This window comes from Mobula birostris, chromosome 2 (assembly GCF_030028105.1).
Source record: "Mobula birostris isolate sMobBir1 chromosome 2, sMobBir1.hap1, whole genome shotgun sequence".
NCBI classification, from domain to species: domain Eukaryota; kingdom Metazoa; phylum Chordata; class Chondrichthyes; order Myliobatiformes; family Myliobatidae; genus Mobula; species Mobula birostris.
The window spans coordinates 90924202-90941087 of NC_092371.1; the positions used below are offsets into that span (position 1 = coordinate 90924202).

Consider the following 16886-nt stretch of genomic DNA (forward strand, 5'->3'; position numbering starts at 1 on the left):
GTCGAGCACACTGATGATGGTGTGTTAGGCTAAGTCGGAGGTTGGGGTAGTGCAGTGGCCCCCACCCTCCGGGCAGCAACCCGATACATTGCCGCGAAGCACGCAGGGGTCCAGCGGTAGCCGGGAGGCACACAGCACATCTTTAAGAAAAAAGCCAAAATAAACATGCTAATTAATTATGTGCTGGGCGGCACCTAATTAATTAGCATGTTTATTTCGGCTTTTTTCTTAAAGATGCGCTGTGTGCCTCCCGGATACCGCTGCATTCTCCGTGAATCGGTATCTGTCTGCGGCCTGGGTGGTTGGGATGGTGGGATACTGGGGTGTCATCTCATCGTCATCTGTTTCCATTAGAGCAGGCAGTTCATCTTCTTCTATCTCTGCCGGCCTCGATGTCGAAGGTCAAGGTTCATCATCTGCTGTGGCTGATGTGGAAGGCTTGCTTGACTGCTCAGCCTCAAGCATTTTTCTATCACACAGTTCTTTGTAAGGGCTCAAATCATCCTGGAAATATCCCCTAAACCTCTGTACCCTTTCAAAATTAAAGTCGTACTTTATCACTACTACATTCGGTTTCAACTTTTATCCTTTCCTCTTCCAACTGCATCAGCTCTTCACCTATCAGTTCTTGGTCATGGGATGCCAAAACCTCTTCAACATCATCTTCGTCAGCTTCCACACTTTGTCCTTACTTCGCTCACCACGATCAAAACACTTAATTATGTCTAGTTTTATGCTAAGTGTAACACCCTTACGAGCTCTTTCAGGCTTTTCCGATACCATAGAACTCATCTTGCAAATGGCTGCTCACAGACACGTGTTTAAGCAATGCTGGCGAGATTGCAGTTCCCAATCTGGGGGAGAGCGGCTGCTCGGGGCGCGCGCTGCTTTTTTTGTAACTGTGAAAACACCTTCTGTTAGCGAAAACAGGGTACTAATGTAGGTCTTTCGTAACAGTGAGGTTTTGTAAAGTGGACGTTCGAAAAGCGGGGAACACCTGTATCAGATTGCAAGAGGGAGAATTTGTTGAATGCCTAGAAGATGGCTTTTTAGAGCAGCTTGTGCTTGATCCTACTTGGGGAAAGACTATCTTAGATTGGCTGTTGTGTAATAACCCAGAAATATAGAAAACCTTGCTGTGCTGAACATGTGCTTACTTTAGAAATTACCTAGGGTTATTTGCGAGGAGATTTGCAAGGGCTACTAAGGTGACTTTAAACTAGAGTGGTTGGGGGGAGAGAATCAAATTAAGGATACTAGGAGAGGGGAGGTTGATGTAAGGGAAAAAGAAGAAGATAACAAAGTTGTTTGCTCAATTAAGGATAAACAGAAAGTGGGAGGCAGAGAGTTTCTTAAATGCATCTATTTTAATACTAGGAGCATTGTAAGAAAGGTGGATGAGCTTAGAGCATGGATTGATACCTGGAAATATGATGTTGTAGCTATTAGTGAAACGTGGTTGCAGGAGGGGTGTGACTGGCAACTAAATATTCTAGGATTTCGTTGCTTCAGGTGTGATAGAATAGGAGGAGCAAGAGGGGGAAGCTGTTGCATTGCTTGTCAGAGATTATATAACAGCAGTCCTCTGGCAGGATAGATCAGTGGACTCGTCTAGGGAGGCTATTGGGTGGAATTGAGGAATAGGAAAGGTGTTGTGACGCTTATAGGGGTGTATTACAGACCACCTAATGGGGACCGAAAACTGGAGGAGCAAATTTGTAAGGAGGTTGCAGATATTTGCAGTAAGCACAAGGTTGTGATTGTGGGAGATTTTAATTTTCCACACATAGACTGGGAAGCCCATTCTGTAAAAGGGCTGGATGGTTTGGAGTTTGTAAAATGTGTACAGAATAGCTTTTTGAAGCAATACATAGAGATACCAACTAGAGAAGGAGCAGTTTTGGATCTCCTGTTAGGGAATGAGACAGGGCAGGTGACGGAGGTATTTGTTGGGGAGCACTTCGGGTCCAGTGATCACAATACCATTAGTTTCAGTGTAATTATGGAGAAGGATAGGACTGGACCTAGGATTGAGATTTTTGATTGGAGAAAGGCTAATTTTGAGGGAATGCGAAAGGATTCAGAAGGAGTGGATTGGGAAAATTTGTTTTATGGGAAGGATGTAACAGAGAAATGGAGGTAATCTAAAAGTGAAATTTTGAGGGTTCAGAATCTTTATGTTCCTGTTAGGTTGAAAGGAAAGGTTAAAGGCTTGAGACAGCCATGGTTTTCAAGAGATATTAGAAACTTGGTTCAGAAAAAGAGAGAGATCTTCAATAAATATAGGCAGCTTGGAGTTAATGAGGTACTTGAGGAATATAAAGAACGTAAAAAGAATCTTAAGAAAGAAATTAGAAAAGCTAAAAGATACGAGGCTGCTTTGGCAAGTAAGGTGAAAATAAATCCAAGGGTTTCTACAGTTATGTTAGTGGCAAAAGGATAGTGAGGGATAAAATTGGTCCCTTGGAGAATCAGAGTGGACAGCTATGTGCGGAGCCAAAAGAGATGGGGGAGATTTTGAACAATTTCTTTTCTTCGGTATTCACTAAGAAGAAGGATATTGAATTGTGTAAGGTAAAGGAAACAAGTAGGGTAGTTATGGAAAGTATGACAATTAAAGAAGAGGAGGCACTGACACTTTTAAGGAATATAAAGGTGGATAAGTCTCCGGGTCCAGACAAGATATTCCCTAGGACTTTGAGGGAAGTTAGTGTAGGGGCTCTGACAGAAATATTCCAAATGTCATTAGAAACAGCAATGGTGCCGGAAGATTGGCATATTGCTCATGTGGTTCCATTGTTTAAAAAGGGTTCTAAGAGTAAACCTGGCAATTATCGGCCTGTGAGTTTGACGTCAGTGGTGGGTAAATTGATGGAAAGTATTCTTAGAGACGGTATATATAATTTTCTGGATAGACGGTCTGATTAGGAACAGTCAACATGGATTTGTGCGTGGAAGGTCATGTTTGACAAATCTCATTGAATTTTTTGATGAGGTTACTAAGAAAGTTGACGAGGGTAAAACGGTGGATGTTGTCTATATGGACTTCAGTAAGGCCTTTGATAAGGTTCCACACGGAAGGTTAGTTAGGAAGGTTCAATCGTTAGGCATTAATATGGAAGTAGTAAAATGGATTCAGCAGTGGCTAGATGGGAGACGCCAGAGAGTAGTGGTGGATAACTGTGTGTCAGATTGGAGGACGGTGTGTAGCGGTGTGCCTCAAGGATCTCTACTGGGTCCAATGTTGTTTGTCATATATATTAATGATCTGGATGATGGGGTGGTAAATTGGATTAGTAAGTATGCAGATGATACTAAGATAGGTGGTATTGTGGATGATGAGGTAGGTTTTCAAAACTTGCAGAGAGATTTAGGCCAGTTAGAAGAGTGGGCTGAAAGATGGCAGATGGAGTTTAATGCTGAAAAATATGAGGTGCTACATTTTGGTAGAACTAATCAAAATAGGACATACATGGTAAATGGTAGGGCATTGAGGAATGCTGTAGAACAGAGGGATCTAGGAGTAATGATTATATGTTTGAATTTACGACTATATGCCCAAGATTTTTTTTCTTTTCTTTTAACAAAACCTTTTTCTTTTCCTCTCCTTTTTTTTATTTTGGGGTTCTGATTTTGCTTTAGATTAGAATAAAATATACCTTTTCAATATTATGGTTAATTTACGATACATAGAAATGGGGCATTTCAATTTTGTTTCTGTTTCCATAATATTATAATGTAATTTATATTCATCTATGCAAGTAATTAATAAAAATATTTTAAAGAAAAAAAAAATCAAGAGAATATAGATTTGTAAGAGGCAGGTTTTTAAAAGGAGGAGCTCATGGCTAAGCTTCTTTCCTACAACATAGAAAGAAAGTGTGTAACATCTGCAAAGGGCTGCAAGGGTGGAATTAGATATCATGTTTAAGAAACATTTAGACTGACACTTATATAGACAAATTATAGACAGGGCTATAGTCTTAAATGTAGGAAAATGTGATTTGAGTAGGTGGGCAAAATGTCTGAATGGTTGCAAGAGACAGTAGAAGCATTAGCAGTGCCAAATGACTGTGACTGTCAGAGAAAATGAGTCAATTAATCCATCTAGTATGTGCTGACTTTCTACAAAAACTCACTTGTAATTCTGGTTAATTTCATTAGCTGGCTCCTTCCTTGTGGTCCTACATTCTCTCTCACCTTCCTGTTTAATTCTCTTTTGTGGAAACTGGACTGAAACTGCTTCTATCATCTTCCCAAGTAAGAAATTACAAATATCTATTTGCTAGAAAATAGTATTTTCTTCATGTCACCCCAGCTCCACTGCCAATCACATCAGACATGTTTTGGTTGTTGACCCAGCAATACTAGAAAGGATTTCTCCATGTTCATGTTCAGGTGGAGTGGGACGGCAGTGAACCATAAAGGAGCATACAAAATCTGTGAGCCAGCTGAACCACTTGGATTTCTGACGAGTAGGAGAGTATTTCTGTATTGAGGGAAGTCACAGAAGTAAAGACAGCGCCACAGAATGGTGCATAGAATAATCACCTTGGACAGATGTTCTATTTCTGCTTAGAAGCAGGTTTACTATCATGGGCATGTGACGTGAAATTTGTTAACTTAGCAGCAGCATATCAGTGCAATACATAATCTAGCAGAGAGAAAAATAATAAAATAAATATAATGTAAATCAATTATGTATATTGAATAGATTTTTAAAAATGTGCAAAAACAGAAATACTGTATATTAAAGAGAGGTAGTATCCAAAGATTCAATGTCCATTTACAAATCAGATGGCAGAGGGGAAGAAGCTGTTCCTAAATCGCTGAGTGTGTGCCTTCAGGCTTCTGTACCTCCTACCTGATGGTAACAGTGAGAAAAGGGCGTGTCCTGGGTGCTGGAGGTCCTTAATAATGGACGCTGCCTTTCTGAGACACCTCTCCCTAAAGATGTCCTGGGTACTTTGTAGGCTAGTGCCCAAGATGGAGCTGACTAGATTTACAACCTTCTGCAGGTTCTTTCGGTCCAGTGCAGTAGCCCCTCCATACCAGATAGTGGTGCAGCCTGTCAGAATGTTCTCCACGGTACAACTACAGAAGTTTTTGAGTGTATTTGTTGTCATGCCAAATCTCTTCAAACTCCTAATGAAACATAATCTTGCCTTCTTTATAACTACATTGATATGTTGGGACCAGGTTAGATCCTCAGACATCATGACACCCAGGAACTTGAAGCTGCTCACTCTCTCTACTTCTGATCCCTCTATGAGGATTAGTATGTGTTCCTTTGTCTTACCGTTCTTGAAGTCCACAATCTTTTGTCTTACTGACGTTGAGTGCCCGGTTGTTGCTGTGGCACCACTCCACTAGTTGGCATATCTCACTCCTGTAGGCCCTCTCGTCACCACCTGAGATTCTACCAACAATGGTTGTATCATCAGCAAAGTTATAGATGGTATTTGAGCTATGCCTAGCCACACGGTCATGGGTATAGAGAGAGCAGTGGGCTAAGCACACACCCCTGAGGTGCGCCAGTGTTGATCAGCGAGGAGGATACGTTATCACCAATCTGCACAGATTGTGGTCTTCCAGATTGTGCTAAACTTTACTATTTTCTAATTACCGTAAATTCTGGTGTATAAGCTGAGAATTTGGCCTTAAATTTTGGTCCTAAAATTAGGGGGTCGGCTTATACAGAGGGTGCCAACTTTGGAAAAACGAACACACGGAAGACAGGTCGTATTTATTGGCTATTTTTGAGTCAAATTTGTTCCACTGTCGATGCATGAATTCTTTGAATGGTTTGTTTAAACACACATCTATTGGCTGGAGCACGGACATCAAACCACCAGAGATGACTGCAATGTCCGTATTTTCAGCTTTCAATGCTGCTTTTGTCTCACCTGATAAGTGCACTTCGAACATGTCCCAGACAAGTAGCCACTTTTCCTTCCCGAAACCTTTGGGACGCTGACACCACACCTCTTTAACCCACTTCAAGCAACCCGCTTCGTCCATCCAGCAGCGTTATTGGACGTAAACAACAACCTGCAGGAATTTTCTGAGCAATCTTTGTTTCTTGTCTCAACACAAGATCACGTCTATTCATAAATCGGGTGCACCAACTTCGCATAGCTTTGAAATTTTTGCTGACCTCACGGCGTTTTTCATCCCATTTCAACGCTTGAACTCGAATCATTTCTCTGGTAACAATGCATCCAGACGATCGCTGGTGATTCACCGACTCTAAAACTTTTTCTTCCAGTTCTGGCCACTGGCATGTTTTCCTGCGGTTTGCACATTTCATCTTTGGCATTTCCCTCAGCGTGTCCTCTGCCTTTCTCCACTCTCTCACTTGTTTCTCATTTACACTAAACTTCTTAGCAGCTGCAGAATTATTTGTTCCTTTAGCAAAAACAACAACCTTCAGCCTGAAGCTAGCATCATATTACATTTGTTTTAATCTTTTGTACATGGTGGTCGCAAACTCAATACTGAGTACACGTACTGATCCCGCCACCCTGTGTTATGTTTTAATGAGATTACGATGGGCGCTAAATGGTTTCACGGGAGTTACATTTCAGAGGATTCTTTACCATTGGAGACCTAATCCAAAACTTCTCTCCCTGATTTATTTATTAAGAATTCGCTTATAACGCTCTACAATGCGTAGGCCCGTTTTCTTAGCAGGTATTGGTTCACAAAATTTCCAGGTTCCGGATCCGGCAAAGCTGAGTACCAGCGTGTGAAATCTTGTGATCTTTTCTGGTTAAATCAAAAACCTCTACAAAAGGGATCAGCTAATACAAAGGTAACATGAAAAACTCACTTTTTTAACCTTGAAAATGGGGGGGGGGGGGAGGGGCGGGGTTGGCTTATACTCTGGAATATACGGTAGTTGATCATTTGGTTGTGTGTACCTTGTACCATGCAATAACATCATGGCTACCACAGGACCCCTTAATTCACTTAATATCCAGAAATCTACCACAGACACATCAAATTAGCACATTCAATTCCAAAAGCCTACTCAATCATTTAATAACAGACTTGATCACATAAATTCAGTACCCTGTTCCTGCTACCTTCCCCCATATTCCTTAATCCCTTGGCCCCCAAGAACTGTATTCAGTTCTTTCTTCAATACACTTAATGACTTAGCTACAATTGCTTTAATGGTGGAGTTCACAGGCTCAACATTCTCTGCTCCAGGAACAGAGAGATCCTGAAGTTTATATCCACAGACCCCTGAATAAGATGGTGGTATTCAGAACACTTGCTTTTATTGGCCCAGGCACAGAAAGTGGGGAAGCTAAGATATGATTACAGAAAATACAAGTCTGACCTCAGCTACAATAGAATTCTGGTAACCATACTGCAAGGAGAATGCAAGAGTGTAGAGGAGAACTGTAAGAATGTTGTCAGAGCTTCAGAAATACTTTTAAGGGAAGAGATGGGAATGGGCTGTGTTACCCCCAGTGAAACAAAAGTTTTAATTGAGATGTATCATATTAACTTACAGCCTGGTTAACAGTTATAGTTAATAGTTAACAACTAGACCACAGGGTGACCCGTTGGGGCACTCTTTGAGAGAAGGGTAGTGTAGTCTGATGTGACCAGAATGAACATTAAATTTTCCTGAATGCTATTGGTATCACTTTGCTTTTGAAATTGAAGAAGAAAACCTCAGTTTATTAAAGAAGAACGACGCGTAGCAAGGCAAATATAGCTCCTCCTCGTTTAACGAAGGACACTTTTGATGGCATCATTTCTGGTTGATCTGCCACCCTTCTGTCTCTTGTTGTCATTCTGGAGAGGTGCAGCCCTTTCATCCTCTGTTTCTTCATCTCTTCTGCTGTTTGTTCTTTGTCTCTGATCCGGGAGACGTGCATTTCTCAGCTCCTTTGTCTCTTCGTCTCTCCTCCTTCTATGCCAGTTGTTGTCATTTTGGAGAAGTGCATGCCTCTCCTCCTCTGTCTCTTCTTCTCTCATCTTTTTTGTCCTGACTTTTTGATCCTGGAGTCGTGTGGCCCTGACCTCATCTGATTCTTGTTCTCTCCCTCTCCTTGCTGCTTCCCAACGATGTTTGGCATCATCTCTTGACCATAATATCCCCTTTCTCTTTCCACGCAGCATAATTAGGCTGACCATATTTTTTTTACCCTAATGCTAGATAGTAGATACAAAGCAGTAACACCAAAGCCTCCAGGATGCTGATTATTCTTGATGATGTGGTTGGCGTTCTCCTAAATGGACGAGATGTACTCACCACTGTCCCTTGACTGCAGCAAAGGGTTTGATGGGTGTCTTGAAGTACGTCATTACAATAAGATTTAATTATCTCTTATTGATGAGTCTCAATTTGATCTGTCCCAATCCTGCATATGCTGATGGTGATTAGCAGAATGTGACCGCTTGAAATGGAGCTGCCCTGCCCTTTTGCTCCGGTTGGTGTCACTGCTGTGAGCATCGTGAGTCGCTTCGGAGGCTGGCCGTGCGCATGCGTCGTGGTGTCGCGCCACGGTTTCCATCATGGCTGACATCAGCTCTTGGATGAAAGTGGGGCTGTTGATTTTGGCAAGTGAGCAATTTTATACGAATATATAACCCTGAACTTTGCCTGCATTCTGTAAGTTAGCGCATCTTAAGTCGACTTAGCCAAACATAGTGCCGTTGTAATGCACCGTTTGCGCTAATTGGAGGTCACAAACAGACAGAGCATGAGAATTTTAGTAGTATATAGGTAACGAGTTAATTTCCATTTGAAACAGAAACAATAACTAGGGAGCAGGTAGCTGAAGGATGAGAGAGGGGTTGATCCAATCCAGTGGGGTCTGGAAATTATTGGCTGGAAGTTCGGAGGAGGCAGAGACACTACCACATTAATTGAACACTTGAAGGATTGTAACTCTGATGGATCAGGAATTGAGAAGTAAGATTTCACTCAAAGTTTACTTTAGGGCAGCATGGATACAATTGGAAAACAGCCTCCTTTGGTGGTGCAAATTCCTTTCACCCCCTATAATATACAGTTAAATTAAAACAATCCAAAATAGCCTCCCAAGCATATTCCCTAATGGATTTCATGATCTCAGAAGGATAGCTTATCAACTTCACCTGATCTCCAAGCAAATGCCTACTCCATTTACTGCTTAATGACATCAGCTCTAAAATGTTCACTTACAATGGAAATAAACTGACATCAGAATATCAGAGATTATGCTGAAATACTTATAGTTGACAAGAATTTGAATATGACATTACAAAACAAAAAATCAGTTTACCTGCGTGAGGGTCTGGACTTGAATAATGTTAATTAGACGGAAAAGAAAAGAGAGGCGGTTTTCAACGTGGGACATGTAGGACAACAGGCAGCACTGGGAAATCACTTCTGCAACTGAAAATAGGCACAAGTGGTCAGTATCAGAACAGCACATGCCCAGCCCTTTATCACATATATGGACAGCAAGTATCCTTTTCCCAAGGTCTGAAATGTCTAATAACAAAGGGTATGCATTTAAGGTGAGAGGGGACAAGTTCAAAGGAGATGTGCATGTGCAAGGGCTTCTCTTTAATCCTATTTGCCAAGGACTTTTCATGGCCCTCCTCTAAGTGTCAGATGTGGACTTGCCCAAAAACAGCTGTTCCCAATTAACTCTCTCTATTTCTCTAATAATTTGCCCTGCTCCAATATTCCCTTGCAAGTTTCATACTTATCCTTATCTATAACTACCTTAAAAATTAAGCTGTGATCAATGTCCTCTACTGAAAGATCAGTCACCTGGCCAAGCTTATTACCCAACATCAGGTTCAGTATGGCCCATCTTATTGTTGGACTATTTACATATTGATTAAAGAAACCCTCATGGATGTACCTACTAAACATTGCCCATCCTAAACCACTTGCGCTAAAGAGCATGCTAGCTAAAGTCACCCATTCTAACAACCTTGTTATTTTTATACCTTTCCCTGATCAGCCTGCACACCTGTTCCTCAAAGTCTCAGAGGCTATTTGAAGGAGTGTGAGGTGCCATTGTATAATCCCACCTTTGATCACACCATTCTTATTTTTGAGTTGCATCTAAAATGATAAATTTATGTCGAGTGTTGCCCACAGTTTGAAGAAGAGGGACACAAAAAAATTACAGTGCAGAATACCTGAAGTTTCTCAGTTGCTTGAATAATGGTTTCATTTTTGTCATACCTTTTACAGCATCTGTTTGGCTCTCAAATCGGTCCAAGGACAACACTATGCAGCGAACCAACATATTAGAATCCACTAAAGAACTGTTGATTTGTTTCAAGAAAATCTGAAACTGAAGACAGACAATGTGTTACTTGACAGTTAGTAACATTAACTTAGAATAAAAAACATTAGCTGAAGACAACACACGAACTGGAGTGCACTGATGAGGGCAGTAGAGAAGAATTTACCTTGTAAGGTCCCAAAGGGGAGAGGGATTCAAAAGGTGAAGGGAAAGTTGCGAAACTGGACCAAAGTTAGTTTAACAAAAGGAGAGAAATGATGGAAGAGGGATGCATGTGTGAGTGGATGCTTGCAACAAGTGATGTTCAATACAGATTAATGCTAAGGCCATGTTTATACTATGTATGTATAATTTATATTTATGTATACTTAAGTATACGAAATCCCGCATGTAGATAAGGAAAAAGAACCAAGAAGTACAAGGCTAGTGGGAGGCTTTTCAAAGTGAGATGGGAGAGTTCAAGGCCAAGATGCTCCTGTTAAGAGTGAACAGAGAACAGCACAGGAACTCTCACCGTGGCCTAACCATGAATGAAATGCAGTGATATAGGATTTTAGTCACAAAGGCCAGGTATCATTCCCTACAAAGCAAATTAATGAACTGTTATTTATAGAAAATCAGAACAACATAGGTATTTTTATTGAAAGTTGAAACACGAGGAACTTGCAATATCTTAAAAAAAACTCATAAATATCAATCTCACTCACCTTCTCCTCTGTGTTTACATATTTATTAAACCTCCTGAAGGCATCAATGTTGAATTTCATCAGCTCGCCCAAAAGATCAAAGTAACTCTGCAACACATCCCTTGATTTGCATTCGCTGTCAATAATGCAGAACAAAATGTGCTACAAAAAGAAAAATACCAGAACTTAACTTCTTTTGATGATTGTCTCCCATCAACAATCCTGATAGAATTGCTGTTTCAATTTTTTTTAAAACCTCTCGCAGGTACATCCAAAACTCAGCTGTCTTACCTGTTGAGCCATACCAATACATTTCTTCTGATCCCCATCTTAAGTGTTGTGCCCAGAGTTGGATGCAATGCTTTAACTGCAGCCTCAATACATAGCATACATCCATAGATTCCTCAGTTATTGTGCAAGTTGATAGGGTTGTTGAGGCTGTGTTATGGTATGTTAGCCTTTGTTAGTTAGGGTATTGAGTTCAAGAGCTGCGGAGTAATGTTGCAGACCTATACAAGTCCTGGTTAGACCACACTCAGAATATTCTAGTTGTTAATATACAAACCCCATTTCCAGAAAAGTTGGGATATTTTCCAAAATGCAATAAAAACAAAAATCTGTGATATGTTAATTCACGTGAACCTTTATTTAGCTGACAAAAGTACAAAGAAAAGATTTTCAATAGTTTTGCTGACCAACTTAATTGTATTTTGTAAATATACACAAATTTAAAATTTGATGGCTGCAACACACTCAACAAAAGTTGAGACAGAGTTAAAATAAGATTGAAAAGTGCACAGAATGTTCAAGTAACACTGGTTTGGAAGACTCCACATTAAGCAGGCTAATTGGTAGCAGGTGAGGTATCATGACTGGGTATAAAAGTAGCGTCCATCAAAGGCTCAGTCTTTGTAAGCAAGGATGGGTCTTGGCTCACCCCTTTGTGCCAAAATTTGTGAGAGAATTGTTAGTCAATTCAAAAGGAACATTTCTCAAAGCAAGATTGCAGAGAATTTAGGTCTTTCAACATCTACAGTACATAATATTGTGAAAAGATTCAGAGAATTCAGAGACATCTCAGTGCGTAAAGGGCAAGGTCCGAAAACTGTTGAATGCGCGTGATCTTCGAGCCCTCAGGCGGCACTGCCTAAGAAACCGTCATGCTACTGTGACAATTATAGCCAACTGGGCTCGAGAGTACTTCGGAAAACCATTGTCACTCAACACAGTCCGTCGCTGCATCCAGAAATGCAACTTGAAACTGTATTACGCAAGGAGGAAGCTATACATCAACTCTATGCAGAAACGCCGGCGAGTTCTCTGGGCCCGAGCTCATCTCAGATGGACCGAAAGACTGTGGAACCGTGTGCTGTGGTCAGACGAGTCCACATTTCAGCTAGTTTTTGGAAAAAACAGGCGTCGAGTTCTCCGTGCCAAAGATGAAATCGACCATCCAGATTGTTATCAGCGAAAGGTGCAAAAGCCAGCATCTGTGATGGTATGGGGGTGCATCAGTGCCCAAGGCATGGGTGAGTTGCATGTATGTGAAGGTACCATTGACTCTGAGGCGTATATTAGGATTTTAGAGAGACATATGTTGCCATCAAGGCGACGTCTCTTCCCGGGACGTCCATGGTTATTTCAGCAGGACAATGCCAGACCACATTCTGCACGGGCTACAACAGCGTGGCTTTGTAGACACAGAGTGCGTGTGATTGACTGGCCTGCTGCCAGTCCAGATCTATCTCCTATTGAAAATGTATGGCGCATCATGAAGAGGAGAATCAGAGAACGGAGACCACGGACTGTTGAGCAGCTGAAGTCTTATATCAAGCAAGAATGGACAAAATTTCCAATTGCAAACCTACGACAATTAGTATCCTCAGTTCCAAAACGATTAAAAAGTGTTACTAAAAGGAAAGGTGATGTAACACAACGGTAAACATGCCTCTGTCCCAACTTTTGTTGAGTGTGTTGCAGCCATCAAATTCTAAATTTGTGTATGTTTACAAAATACAATTAAGTTGGTCAGTAAAACTATTGAAAATCTTTTCTTTGTAGTTTTGTCAGTTAAATAAAGGTTCATGTGAATTAACATATCACAGATTTTTGTTTTTATTGCATTTTGGAAAACATCCCAACTTTTCTGGAAATGGGGTCTGTAGGATGGATGTGAAAGAGAAGATTCACCAGAACTCTATCTGGATTAGAGAACATTTCTTCTCAGGATAGGTTGAGTGAACTAGTGATTTCCTCTCTGGAGCAAAAGAGGATGAGAGGTGACTTGATAGAGGTGTACAAGATAATAAAAGACATAGTTCAAGTGGACAGCAAGAGACTTTTTCCAAGGCTATTACAAGGAAGCACAATCTTAAGGGTGATTGGAGGAAAGTATAGTGGGGTTGTCAGAGGCAAGTTTTTTTTTTAAAACAGTGTGGTGGGTGTGTGATAGAGGCAGATACATTAGGGCCATTTAAGAAATTCTTAAGAGGAAAAAAATGAATGGCTGTGTAGGAGGGAAGGGCCAGATTGATTTTGGAGTAGGTTAAAAGGTCGGCACAACATTGTGGCCTGAAGGGCCTGTAATGTGCTATAATAGCCATTTTTATGTGGATACACGAGCAGGCAGGTGATACAGAGATATGGACGACGTGCAGGCAGATAGAATTAGCTTTGAGTGGCATCATGGTTGTCACAGACATCATGCAACATTCCCTCTATTTTCTTTTACAGCTGGGCTTCTGAGCAGGAAATTTTACAGGCCTGAAACCTGTGTAGGAACTTTTCAGTTATGGCATAGCCGTGCACATGTGCAGCTTGGAGGGAACAGTGATCATGGGCTAAATGCTCCTTCCTGGACTGCACTGGTTGACATGTAGAATTTTTAAAAAGTCATATTTATTAATAAAAATGAAGTTTATGGGAAATCCCTGCTCAGAAGGCTGGCTAGCTTGATCATTTACAAAATAGTTTGCAATTACCTCCAGCAGACCGCGTTTCAAAAGGAACATCTGATCTGCATAAGAAGTCACTCCTCGCAGAAAGCTCTCAACTGCTCTTGCCTGCCAGAATCTACCGGGAAGGAGAGTAAGAAAGTATCATTCATGAGGTCTGCATGATAGTTGGGTGTCCTCCCATTTTCGAATTATTCATTAGGTATGGTCATATAGCACCTGGCACCATCAGCTATTTTTGTTTAGAGAATGTGCATTAATATTTAATTATAGAGCAACAGGCTGGCTTGTAATCCATGTGCAGTACATCTACACAGCACTGCTCCACCAGCTATAATACACTAACAAGTTGGAAATTAAGCCAATGATTTTATGTTCTGCACTATTATGGATGAAATAAGCAAGTTCTTTCAATATAAATGCATTTTCTACACAAAAAAAGAGAACGCATCTACTTCCCATTTATGCAAATCTGTTCTTAATTACATATCTAGCAGATTTGGCAATTATTTTATCGTGCGTTAACATTTCAAACCACATTAAATTCATGGTTTTACTTTTTTTTTTAACAAGTCTCATTTTGCTTCAGTCTGAGGCCACTGCTTATGTCCCTGATGAGGGTGCTCAGTGCCAAGTTAAAATAATAATAGGATTAAAAAGCTTAAAATTCACTGAGCTCCAAGGGATGGATATCCAAAGGGAATTATAGAGATAAAAATTCCATGATGTTTCCTTCTTTCTTTTTCCAATATTCTTATTAAATTTCATACACATAAATACAGAATTCATAAGGATACTTACTATAAATCAAAATAAGGTAGCACATAATGCACTATATATAAATCACACTGATACAATCTCAGTATCCCATATTCATGATCAAATAAAATAAATTGAATTATGAAATACAATAATATGGTTAATTATATTATAAAAAAAATCTACACCCACTACCAAGACAAAGCTGGTTCGTAAAAAAAGTACTTTACCATATAGGGTTTTATAATAATAGCCCAGATCTATATTTTAATAACAATTCAAAGATTTTCAAAATAATTCAGAAAGGGTCCCCATAACGTTTGAAAATCTTGATTAGAATCAGAAATCGAGGAAAGAATAATCTTCTCTAAATTTAAACATGACATAACATTGCATAACCCTTGAGCATGTGTGTGTCTGGGGGGGGGGGGGGGGGCAACCTCCTTTCATTTAAGCAAGATCGCCCTCCAAGCCATAAGAGAAATAAAAGCCAGTACCCGCAAATGAGAAGGCTCCAAAATTAGCTCGTTCCTCAACAATACCAAATAAGGCAGTCAAAGGATTGGGCTTAAAATTAGCTTTAAAAAATACAGAAAAAGTTTGGAATACATCTTTCCAATATATTTCAAGGCTCGAACATGACCAAAACATATGAACTAATGAAGCCTCTCTATTATTACATCTGTCACAATAAGGAGATATATCTGCAAAAAAAAAAAAATGAGAGAGCTTGTCTTTAGACCTATGAGCCCTATGTACCACTTTAAATTGTAGGAGGGAATGACGAGCATATAATGATGAAGTATTAACCATTTTGAAAATAGCCCTCCAGGTCTCGATGTTCCCTTCAACAATGCTCCCCATCCCACCAAAGCTCAAAGGAGCCAGAGACAGTTCCCTTGAACTGAAAGCTAACTTGCATGGTCCTTCCTGTCACTAAAAAGACAAAGTAAGACAATGAACAGCAAACCCAGCATAGATCACATTATATTTAATAGAAGGGAAAGCAGAATTAATATTCACAACCGGGCTCCCAAAGTAAAAAATAAGGGAAATAAAATGTAACTGGTACAGCTGGTCTTTCCTGCTGGAGTTTTGTTTAGTAATAGAGTGCATTTTGTGGCCAATTCTGTTGAATTGTAGAGGAAACTCACCTGAAGGAAGATTCAACAGGTTCTTTTTTCATAACCTGTAATAACCTCGTTAGAAGTCCTTTCTTTCCATCACAGATCAGACTTCTAGAAAAACAATGAAAGAGGTTAATTTTCTAATGTTCTAATGTTCAATTTATGTTTTTGTAAGTAGTTTACTCAAGTAAAACATCACAGACATTTAACAGAAAATAATCAAAAAGGCTTAAGAATTGTTTTCCTTTATATCTAATTGACAGTAAATTAAGGACCAGACGTTATATTATTGTAGACTTACACATAGGAACTAAAATGTAGGTGGTCTGTTAAGTCTGAGGCAGAGTTGTGGACAGCAAAAAGGCTGGACAAGGATACACCAGACTATAGATCAGATAGAAATCTGGGCAGAGAAATAGAGTTTAACCTGGAGATGTGTGGTGTTGCATTTTGAGAAGTCAAATTCGAGAGGAAAGCATACAGTAAATGACAAGACCCTTAGGAAAATGGTGGACAAGTCCACAGGTCCTGAAAATAGCAACACATGGATAAGGCTGTAAATTGATTTATTGTTAGATTTATTGAGGTAAATGAAAAACTTCTCTTGCATCTCATTCATACAGATCAATTCATCACAATAGTGCATTTGAGATAGTATAAGATAAAAAAAAAATAACAGTGCAAAATAAAGTGTAACAGCCACAGAGAAAGTGTAGAAACAGAAAATAGGTGCAGGAGTAGGCCATTCGGCCCTTCGAGCCTGCACCGCCATTCAGTATGATCATGGCTGATCATCTAACTCAGAACCCTGTACCAGCCTTCCCTCCATACCCCCTGATCCCTTTAGCCACAAGGGTCATATCTAACTCCCACTTGAATATAGCCAATGAACTGGCCTCAACTGTTTCCTGTGGCACAGAATTCCACAGATTCACCACTCTCTGTGTGAAGAAGTTTTTCCTCATCTCAGTCCTAAAAGGCTTCCCCTTTACCCTTAAACTGTGACCCCTCGTTCTGGACTTCCCCAACATCGGGAACAATCTTCCTGCATCTAGCCTGTCCAATCCCTTTAGGATTTTATACGTTTCA

At 40.2% G+C, this 16886-nt stretch overlaps 1 protein-coding gene and 1 long non-coding RNA gene across 3 annotated transcripts in view; one reads left to right on the forward strand and one right to left on the reverse strand.

Annotated features, from left to right (window-relative positions):
- The window catches only part of LOC140188552 (uncharacterized), a 49267-nt gene that overhangs the window by 22809 nt on the left and 9572 nt on the right, over positions 1-16886 (forward strand). The gene's annotated exons all lie outside the window — the stretch shown is intronic.
- Positions 1-16886, reverse strand: part of LOC140188532 (short transient receptor potential channel 4-associated protein-like) — a 171991-nt gene that overhangs the window by 17037 nt on the left and 138068 nt on the right. The window contains exons 13-18 of one of the 2 annotated variants that reach the window (XR_011883320.1): positions 15825-15908; positions 13939-14029; positions 10979-11119; positions 10208-10319; positions 9288-9400; positions 5300-5419 (exon numbers count right to left, since the gene is read on the reverse strand). Coding sequence is in view for 1 of the 2 variants with exons in the window: in XM_072244905.1 (XP_072101006.1) it covers positions 9288-9400; positions 10208-10319; positions 10979-11119; positions 13939-14029; positions 15825-15908 (541 nt within the window). In the remaining variant the exon portion in view is untranslated. The remainder of the gene's footprint in view (positions 1-5299; positions 5420-9287; positions 9401-10207; positions 10320-10978; positions 11120-13938; positions 14030-15824; positions 15909-16886) is intronic. The other variant, XM_072244905.1, reaches the window with a different exon arrangement.